General features: G+C 36.0%; 1 protein-coding gene across 5 annotated transcripts in view; it reads left to right on the top strand.

Moving 5' to 3' along the window:
• The window catches only part of ncor2 (nuclear receptor corepressor 2), a 216,904-nt gene that overhangs the window by 72,794 nt on the left and 133,335 nt on the right, over positions 1-10,775 (top strand). For 3 of the 5 annotated variants that reach the window (XM_061986043.2, XM_061986040.2, XM_061986038.2), the window contains exon 4: positions 5,296-5,485. In XM_061986043.2, the coding sequence (XP_061842027.1) occupies positions 5,296-5,485 (190 nt within the window). The remainder of the gene's footprint in view (positions 1-5,295; positions 5,486-10,775) is intronic. The other 2 variants (XM_061986041.2, XM_061986039.2) reach the window with 1 other exon arrangement.

Genomic DNA, 10,775 nt, shown 5'->3' with positions numbered 1-10,775 from the left:
TAATTGTGCGGCTATGATCTTCCTCACTTTGTCGTACATTTCGTTTGAATATTCTCTTTTCTCTTCTCCGACTCTCGTCGTCATTTGGGATGTCTGTTGGGATTTATTTTCCTGGTTCGATGACCCGCCCTATCTTGCCTCTGATTGGCCTGTCCATAATGTTTTGCCCTACTCTTAACTAGGGTTGTACCGGTATTAGTATAGTACCGCGATACTAATTAATCATGTTCGGTACGATACCGCCTCTGAAAAGTATCGGTCCGCCATTGGTGGATCTACACCTAACATCCACTGTAATGATACCAAGTACAGTAGCGTATCTAGTCGATGCTACTATGATTACGTCAATATTTTTTGGCATCACAACATCTTCTGTCATTTAAAAAAATTTTATATTATGTTTATAAACTCAGGAAATATGTCCCTGGACACATGAGGACTTTGAATATGACCAATGTATGATCCTGTAACTACTTGGTATCGGATTAATACCCAAATTTGTGGTATCATCCAAAACTAATGTAAAATATCAAACAACAGAAGAATAAGTGATTATTACATTTTAACAGAAGTGTAGACAGAACATGTTAAAAGAGAAAGTAAGCAGATATAAACAGTCAATGAACAAGTAGATTAATAATTCATTTTCTACCACTTGTCCTTAATAATGTTGACAAAATAATAGAATGATAAATGACACAATATGTTACTGCATACGTCAGCAGCTAAATTAGGAGCCTTTGTTTGCTTACTTACTAATAAAAGACAAGTTGTTTTGTATGTTCACTATTTTATTTAAGGACAAACTTGCAATAAGAAACATATGTTTAATGTACCGTAAGATTTTTGGTTAAAAAAAGCCAATAATGCAATTTTTTGTGGTCCCCTTTATTTAGAAAAGTACTGAAAAATACCGAAAAGTATCAAAATGATTTTGGTAACGGTACAAAAATATTGGTACTCTTAACCATTCGTAACTCATCATTTTAAACCAACCAATCAATCATGGATTTTCTTATACGTAAACCAACCAATCATTGATCTTTCCCGTATATTTTGTCCCCTGCCCGTGGAGTTGCATTAGTCCAGTTCTCTTTCTCTTCTCCCGCTCTCTTCTTTTGTAGCATATAGCTTAGCTAACCTCTACATGGGTCTAAAAATAGCTAAGCTACGGAAATCGCTACTTGTTTAAAAAGTGGCAAAGCTACTGCCAAGCTACTGGGAAATGTAGTTAAGCTACGTAGCTGGTGGTGTCACTGCTGGTGGCACAATCAGGCTCCAAATTTGCTTGTGTTGTTGTTGTGGGTCAGTACAGTGGGGGGTACGACAAGCACCGCTTGGAAGGTGGAAGGGGAGGGGTTTAAGCTATGTTTACACTAAGCCGGATAACCCCTTAAACAAATAATTTATCGTTTAATAATCGTTTCAGCCAATTACCGTTTAAGGTTCCCCTCCTCTGACAATTTATTTACACGGGTAAGTGCGCCGTCTATTTCTTGAATCTCTGGCTCTTAGCTTTGTATGGACTCATTGATCGTTTACAAACTGAGTTTGGAGAGGAAGTGGCGCCAGAAAGACAGCGCCCCACACAGGAAGTGACATCACTAACAACGCGCCACAGCCAGCTCTATAACAACCCGTTCGGTAACTCGGCGGAAAGATGGAGGCGAGTCATCCAGACATGCCCGTGTTTCTCCTTCTTGTACATGCACAGGCGCTTTTGGAAATCACACATCAATACCTTAAGAGAAGGAAACGGGCGATTGCAGCTATTTGGGATACAACACATCTCAGACGGCAACATAGCAATGTTGAGCGACGGTTTTGGATAAGCCCTGGAAGAACGGCAGCCTGGTGGGCAATGTTTGTCACCGAGTGTGTTGTATCAGAGGAACTGCAAGAGAACTTTCAAAAGTCCAGGTCAGCTGTGGGGTTGTTGCAGCCCGGAAGAGTCAGGGCTGCATGGGATTCTGGGTATTTGTTTTGTTGTGTTTATGTTGTGTTACGGTGCAGATATTCTCCCGAAATGTGTTTGTCATTCTTGTTTGGTGTGGATTCACAGTGTGGCGCATATTTCTAACAGTGTTAAAGTTATTTATACGGGCACCGTCAGTGTAACCTGTACCGCTGTTGGCCAAGTATGCATTGCATTTACGTGTGTATGCGTGCTGAAGCCGCACATATTTTGTGATCGGGGCTGGCACGTTGTTGGAATGGATGAAAAGCAGACGTGACGACAGCTTGTGGAGGACGATAAACGCAGTGCCTTTAAAGCACGCACCCAAGATGGGTGGACTACGAGATATAATGACTGATGAACAACTTCGTTCGATAATGAAGATTGCCTCAGCTCAAAGCCTGAGCCCCGACATTAATTAACTAGCATTCAAGAAAAGATGCCAGGTATCTGGCTTGGGCACATCAGATTAGATCAGTGTGTTGCAAACTGAGTCGTTTAAAGTCTTGAATGGTTGGTTTATTCATTATTTTATTTTCAAATTTATTAGCCTGTGGAAAAATGTAATGTTGATATTTACCTCAGAAGGCTGCAAATAGAAAAGAGGCATTCAATTTTTATTTAAATTGTATTTGATATGCCATTGATATTTTTAAATTATTATTATTATTATTTGAAACTCGATTTTGCATGTCACTATAAAGTTATACAAGCCTTGTTTGTTCAATATTCAATGCGAAACTTGTTTGGGTCCCTATTAAAATGTTAATTTGTTCAACCTTGGCCCGCGGCTTTGTTCAGTTTTAAATTTTGGCCCACTCTGTATTTGAGTTTGACACCCCTGGTCTAACAGCTGCTGTTGGTGAGGCCACCAAGGTTTACTGTTCAAAGAAATGTGGCAATAGTCTACATTGAAACATAGTGTAAGGCTACACTTCCAGGTCAGAGGTGACTATGACACACACATTTTTTTGCGCATGCGTACTAGGTCGCGTTGCACCCGAGGACGGAGGGGGTCTTAAACGGTGGCATTGTTGTGTGTGGCCACAGATAAAGTTAGGTGGGATTTACCCTAGATAACCTTATCTGGCTTTGTGTAGAAGCGGCTTTAATATTTTCTTAATTCATATCTTGTTTAAAAATATATCGATATATTTTACAAACTGGATATATCGCCGAGCTGTGGTTGTCAGCACAAACTTCTATATTCGACAGTTTAAACACGACCGTATTGCAAAATTCCATCACTGCAAAATTGCATCACGCTATTGTTTTCTCAAAGTACAAAAATATTAACAGTAAATATGTGAGCTATTTTTCTGAGAGGCTTATTTTGTTAGCGCAGTTAGACACGATATAAGCCCAGCAATTTTATTGTAAGGGCCGAAGTGTGTTCTTTGTTTTTTGGAGCACTTGATGACAGTGCTGTGTGCAAGGAGATTTGTAAACAAAATTACCATCGAGTCACGGCTGCCCTCCTTCCTCATAGTGAGCTTGCGCCACACCAGCAGTCCTCCTACAAGACTCAAAATGACAAATACAGCACATACAAATAACAGTTTCAGTCAGATGTTTTCATTGCGTGATCATTATGTAGTGCGGTTGGAGAACCTGAAGGAAAAAGTCTGGCGTGTGCGGGGGTGTAAATCGTTGCCAACAAATGTTGCCATGGCCTATCAAAATAGCCCAGTTTAAAACTATGAACTTTCTTGGAGCAATGTAGAAACCTTGGACCTAGTTTTGACTAGGACCCCTGAAAACAAACTGATCTTTCCTGGAATGCTAATAATCTGAGTGACGAGGATTACTGTTACATGATCTGGCCGCAGAGGGGCCGAGTGGTTAATTTAGCATGTTGGCCTCACAGTAAGGAGATTGTGGGTTAGAATCTCTGCCGTGGCATCTCTATTTGGCGTGTTCTCTGGCTTTTGCTACATCCAACAAACATGTGTGTAAAGATTGTATTATGCTACAGCCATACTGCTAGGGCTGGGTACAAAAATGGTCATACTTTGCAATATCAATTAATGGGACAGTCTTGTGCTTGAAGCAATTTGTCAGTACTCACACTGCAAAAAGTCAGTGTTCAAAAACAAGAAAAAAAATTACAAAAATTAGGGGTATTTTATTTGAACTAAGCAAAATTATCTGCCAATAGAACAAGAACATTTGGCTTGTCGAGACTTTCCAAAACAAGTAAAATTAGCTAACCTCAACAAACCCAAAAATACCTTAAAATAAGTATATTCTCACTAATAACAACTGTACACAGTATATGAGTACGTATTTTCTATTGATTCATTGAAAATAAAACCGCAAAGTCCATTTGGCTGTCATCTGTTTTAATTATGAGACACAATTGTGTCAAAGTCATGATTTTTTTTTTCATGCTTGAAGTAAGAACTTATTACTTTAAAAAAGTAATTTTATACTTGTGAGTGTTGATGACACAGCTTTGCAACAGTTGATATTCTAGTTTCAAGCATGTTTTACTCAATATAGGTCATAAAATCTCAGCAACAAGTTGTAATATCTTACTGAGATCATTGAGGACCAACACACTTAAAACAAGTAAAACACTCTAACATACAATTTGCTTAGTGAAAAGAATTATCTTATCAGACAGAAAATAAGCAAATATCACCCTTATTTGATATATTTAATCTTACTTAGATTTCAGTTTTTGCAGTGCAGTTCAGTATTTCTAAACAAATGTGTTAGGTCAAACATTGTAAAAATAACAACTACTCTTACCCTTTATTATAAGTTTGCATAAATGTTTCCAGTTCATCACAAACTAGATCTGTGTGGTTTAAGTCTGTAAACTATGCTTGCCACTCCAAGCTTGCATCTTTATTTTTTCTCTAGGTTGTTTTGGCATTGTCAGATAGTGTAGCGCCTCACTCCTTCCCTTATTGTGTAACTCAGTTATTCTTTGTTTACAATGTTTCCTTGCATATTGGGGCTGTAAAACAATTGCGATTTTGGAATTAATCATCAATAGTACCTTAGCATGAACACAAAACATATCGTAATTTTATTCAAGCGGACAATTATTACATTAGCGAACAATTATTACATTATTCATCATCGAAGTATAAGCTTATGGTTACTGGTATGCTTTGGTGTCACTGCAAGATTGGCAAAGATATGACATGTTTTATGCTTTATACCAAAAAGAAGCCACACATCTTTTGAGGTAGCATATTTTATTAGTTGACAGACCAAATATTATTCATGTTCCATATTACTTTTGATTTATTTCACAATTCCTGAAACCACTGTCATGTATTACGTCACACCTTAATTGACAGATGTTTTAATTCCTAACTGGACAGTTTTTGTTACAGAGGACAAGAGCAGCATATCCGCTATGAGCACATCTACCTACCAGACCCTGGTAGCCAATCAGAGATGGAGTTTGCGGAGATGAAACGACCTCGTTTGGAGATAGGTCCAGATTCTCTGATGAGACCCTCATCCCATCGCCAGCAATTGCCTCTGGGGGGGCCTGAGGATCTTGCTAAGGTCAGTAGCAGCCTTAAAAAATAAAATAAGTTGTACCATTTTTGATTCTTGATAATTTAATTAACTTTATCACCTGTAAGTTTAATGCAACTGTCGGTTGCTTCATCACAACACCAAATTCCTCACTACCACTACCTATACCAGTATGCTTTACTAGACCAATGCAAACTACTGTACAACTGTTTTGTAAAAACCTATAATTTGCTCTGTAATAAGATACAATGTAGCATGTTTCCATATATAAATACAGAATGCAATATAAACAAATTCAGTAGTTTTATGAAATAATGAAACAATATTGTTAAGCATTATTGGGGATCAGACTAAAATGCGATGTCTATTTTGGGCTGCTTCTCCTTTTAGTGTTACCAAGTCCGCTTGTTATCAATTTATCAGAGGCAACTTTTTTACACAGCTGGTTACTTGTTACTCTTGTGACATCTGGCAACACTGTCTCCATCATGTAACAATAAAAACTACGAAATTGCTGTTTATCGCTGACTCTTGCCTCATCTCCACATTGTTGAGCCTTTGGAGTGTGCAATGTCAGCTTCAACTTGACCGATTTTATATATGTATATACAAGATATACATGTACAGTATATGTATATATATTAGGGCTGTTAAAATAAATGCATTAACTCATGTGATTAATCACAAACTTTTTTTTGCATTATCAATCAATCAATCAATGTTTATTTATATAGCCCTAAATCACAAGTGTCTCAAAGGGCTGCACAAGCCACAACGACATCCTCGGTACAGAGCCCACATAAGGGCAAGGAAAAACTCACCCCAGTGGGACGTCGATGTGAATGACTATGAGAAACCTGGGAGAGGACCGCATATACCGTATATATATATATATATATATATATATATATATATATATATATATATAGATATATATATATATATATATATATATATATATATGTATATATATATATATATATATATATGTATATATGTATATATATCCGTATTTTCCGCACTATAAGGCGCACCTAAAAACCACAAATTTTCTCAAAAGCTGACAGTGCGCCTTATAACCCGGTGCGCTTTATATATGGATAAATATTAAGATTCATTTTCATAAAGTTTCGGTCTCGCAACTTCGGTAAACAGCCGCCATCTTTTTTCCCAGTAGAACAGGAAGCGCTTCTTCTTCTACGCAAGCAACCGCCAAGGTAAGCACCCGCCCCCATAGAACAGGAAGCGCTTCTTCTTCTACTGTAAGCAACCACCCGCCCGCGTAGAAGAAGAAAAAGCGCGCGGATATCACCGTACGTTTCATTTCCTTTGTGTGTTTACATCTGTAAAGACCACAAAATGGCTCCTACTAAGCGACAGGTATCCGGTTCATGAAAAGACGCAATCTCTCCATCCGCACACGGATTACTATTTCACAGCAACTGATATTCCTGTGAACCGCACTGTGGATACAACGGGAGCACGTACGGTGAATATTCGCACCACAGGGAATGAGAAGTCATCCTTCACTGTGGTTCTAGCTTGCCATGCTAATGGCCAGAAACTTCCACCCATGGTGATATTCAAAAGGAAGACCTTGCCAAAAGAGACCTTTCCAGCCGGCGTCATCATAAAAGCTAACTCGAAGGGATGGATGAAGAAAAGATGAGCGAGTGGTTAAGGTAAGTTTAAGTTTACGCGAAGAGGCCGGGTGGCTTTTTTCACGCAGCTTTGTCCATGTTGATATACGTATGTTTGTGATTGCACATTTGCGTACATTTTGGGAGTGAACAGAGTTGTTAGAACGCTGGTTTTTAATATATTATTAAAGTTTGACTGACCTATCTGACTGTTTTTTTGACATTCCTTTAGCGCAGTTAGATGCGGCTTACAACACGGGGCGGCTTATAGGTGGACAAAGTTTTGAAATATGCCGTTCATTGAAGGCGCGGCTTATAACCCAGGGCGCCTTATGGTGCGGAAAATGCGGTATATGTATATGTATATATATATATATGTGTATGTGTATATATATATATATATATATATATATATATATATATATATATATATATATATATATATATATACATACATACATACATACATACATACATACATACATACATACATATATATATGTATACATATATATGTATATATATATATATATGTATATATATATATGTATATATATATATATATATATATATATACACATCCATATATATATGTGTGTATGTATATATATATATACATATATATATATGTATATATTAAGGCTGCAGCTAACGATTATTTTTCTATCGATTAATCTATAGATTATTTTTTTCGATTAATCGGTTAATCTATAGATTATTTTTTCGATTAATCTATAGATTATTTTTCCTTTTACCGATTATTTATTTTATTTAAAATGAAGATGAAAAAAATAAATGTTGGCCAGTTTTTTCAAAAGGCATGACTTTTATATACAAAAAAAAAAGTATGGCCACTCAGTCAACATTGACAACAACATGACAAAATATTCTGTAACAATGTAAACATTTAAAACTTTTAACATTTAACAAAATTAAAAGTAGCTTATTTGCTTTTTAATGTGCAAATATAAAAGTAAACATCCAGTGCAAATCTTAATATTCTGCAATAGTATAAGCATTTCTAAAGTAAAAGTATTGCTTATTTTGCTTTAAAATGTGCAAAAATAAAGATAAACATCCAATACAAAAAAGTGCAAAACGAAATATTCTGTAACAGTGTAAACATTTCAACAAAAGTAAAAGTATTGCTTATTTTGCTTAATAACACAACAATGATAGTATGATTAAAGTGAAAGTTAATTGTTGGTTTGTACATAGTATATGTAACTGTTAATGTTGTAAAAGGTATTTGCACAACTAATTAACGTTAGCGTTAAAGAGGAGCGCGTCTTTGTAAACACTGAACAGGCATGCCAAACGCGCCTCTCAGAGCGAAACAGTGTTTTAGTTTATGAATTTACAACGCAGATACAAATGACACATTCATGATTTTGATTGACTAGTTGATGGTGATGGCAAGAACGCTGTCGGGTGTTTTCTTTTCAAATGTTCCTTCATAGCCGTTGTGCTGCTATGATAGGCCATTTCCGCTCGACACAGTGTGCATACAACAACTGTCAAGTGTTTTGCTTTTTTCGCTGTGCTTATCCCACACTTGAAGGGATGTACCAATGCTGAATGTGGCTTCTGGATTTCACTCAAAAGACCAGACCGTAGTTACTTTTTCCTTTTATTTTCCTTTAGTTTGCAACAGTTTTTCCAACCAAGAAACAGCTTCTTTTTTCTTCTTTAGTCTTTTTAGCAGTCTTTAGCAGTGTTAATATACTTTAGTTTCTTTAGCTGTCATTAGCTGTCTTTAGTAGCCTTTAGTAGCCTTTAGTAGCCTTTAGCTTCTTTAGTAGGTGAAAAACCTTTAAGGACAAAACACCACAAGATTAACATGCTGTAAAAAATCAATCAATTATCAATCCCATAATTTACAACTATTAATTAGCTATCAAACTCTTAACCATTAAACAAGTGCAAGAAAATGGACACATCTTTTCCCTTTAAGTTAAAACAGATTTTAAATAAATTGTCTCAACATAAATGCACCAAGATACATATAAAATACATTTAACACCAGAAACACAATAGATAAATGCAACAGAAAACCCAATATGCAAATACATAAATACCTAACCAATTAACCACCTATTTAGATGCATATTTAAAATCCATATTCAATATAAATATATTATTAATTTAGCAGTGAAACACTCAATCTTAAACGCTGTCTACTGGTAGAAAAATGCCCCTTTTTCTACGCCCTCACCAACACAGTTAAATCCAACACTTTAAATTGAGCGACTTCACCCTCCTGATGAAGCAAACTGCTCCAACATTTATCAAACTAAGCAAAGAATATCAACACTAAACAACAGTTACAAAACACACTGTGTGTATTTAGCCTCCAGACTAAGCACGCTACATGCACACAACCCCCCCTCCCATCTCACCAGCGCAGCAGGTGCGCCACACCCACGAAGAGAAATATTAAATCTTACATACTTTTGGCACAACTCTGGGTTATCTGTAATGAACTAAACCTTTTTCCACTCTGCGCTGGCGTCTTTTGTACTCCTTGATTTGACACAGCGGTCTAATTACCGGGCTCGCGCACCAGCAGATGAGACAGGAGCGCGCCGCGTTATACCTGCGCGCGAACGTAAACTGATCGGCTCTGATTTTATAAGCCGACTGGCCGAAATAATGCCGAATTATATACATTTGTTTATTGAAATACTCCCACACTTTTGACGACTTTTGGCGTGCTTTTTTTCCCTCGCTCGCACCGCTCGCATCATCTGCTTTGCGCTCCGCCATGACGGCAGTGTGACGTAAATATGCGACGCGTCGAAGCATAAAAACGACGTCGACGTATTTACGTAACCGATGACGTCGACTACGTCGACGCGTCGTTTCAGCCTTAGTATATATATATACATATATATATATATGTATGTATATATATATATATATGTATATATACACATATATATATATGTATATATATATATATATATATATATATATATGTATATATATATATATATATATGTATATGTATATATATGTATATGTGTATATATATATATATATATATATATATATATATATATATATATGTATATGTGTATATATATATATATATATATATATATATGTGTATATATATGTATATGTGTATATATATATATATATATATATATATATATTATATGTATATATATATTATATGTATGTTAAGGCTAAGGCTAAGTTCCTTTAGCGTCAGGGGACTCTAATTGCAAATTATTTTTTGTGACAAAATAATATCATATTTACGCGCTAAGCTTTAATGTACACATACCATTGAAAATGCATTGTCCCATTTTACATTTATAAAATAACAGAAATCATAAAACATTGTTCTGTAACAGCTAACATGTGTAAACAGAATGCAGACTGGTGGGATTAAAGACGCGCGCAGTAAAACAGCAATTAATAAATAAAAGAGCTGACCTAGATTTCAAAAGGTTGAATAATAAAATTGCAGACTAAAATATTGTACTTTATTGTACTGTGGAAATTATAATTCTGTGGCATTCCTGACACCAGATATTCACCAGAAAATGTATTCACGATCTCTTTTGGGAAACGTTTAGCGTTGCCAGTAATTACTCTGAGCGATATGCAGGCTGTAAACTCATTACATAAGTCTTGTCAAATGCAATTGCGTCATGAAGTGCACCAAA

Source organism: Nerophis lumbriciformis, linkage group LG12, assembly GCF_033978685.3.
Source record: "Nerophis lumbriciformis linkage group LG12, RoL_Nlum_v2.1, whole genome shotgun sequence".
Lineage (NCBI taxonomy): Eukaryota > Metazoa > Chordata > Actinopteri > Syngnathiformes > Syngnathidae > Nerophis > Nerophis lumbriciformis.
Note: the sequence above shows the minus strand (reverse complement) of the source record. Positions and strands in the feature narration are given on the sequence as shown.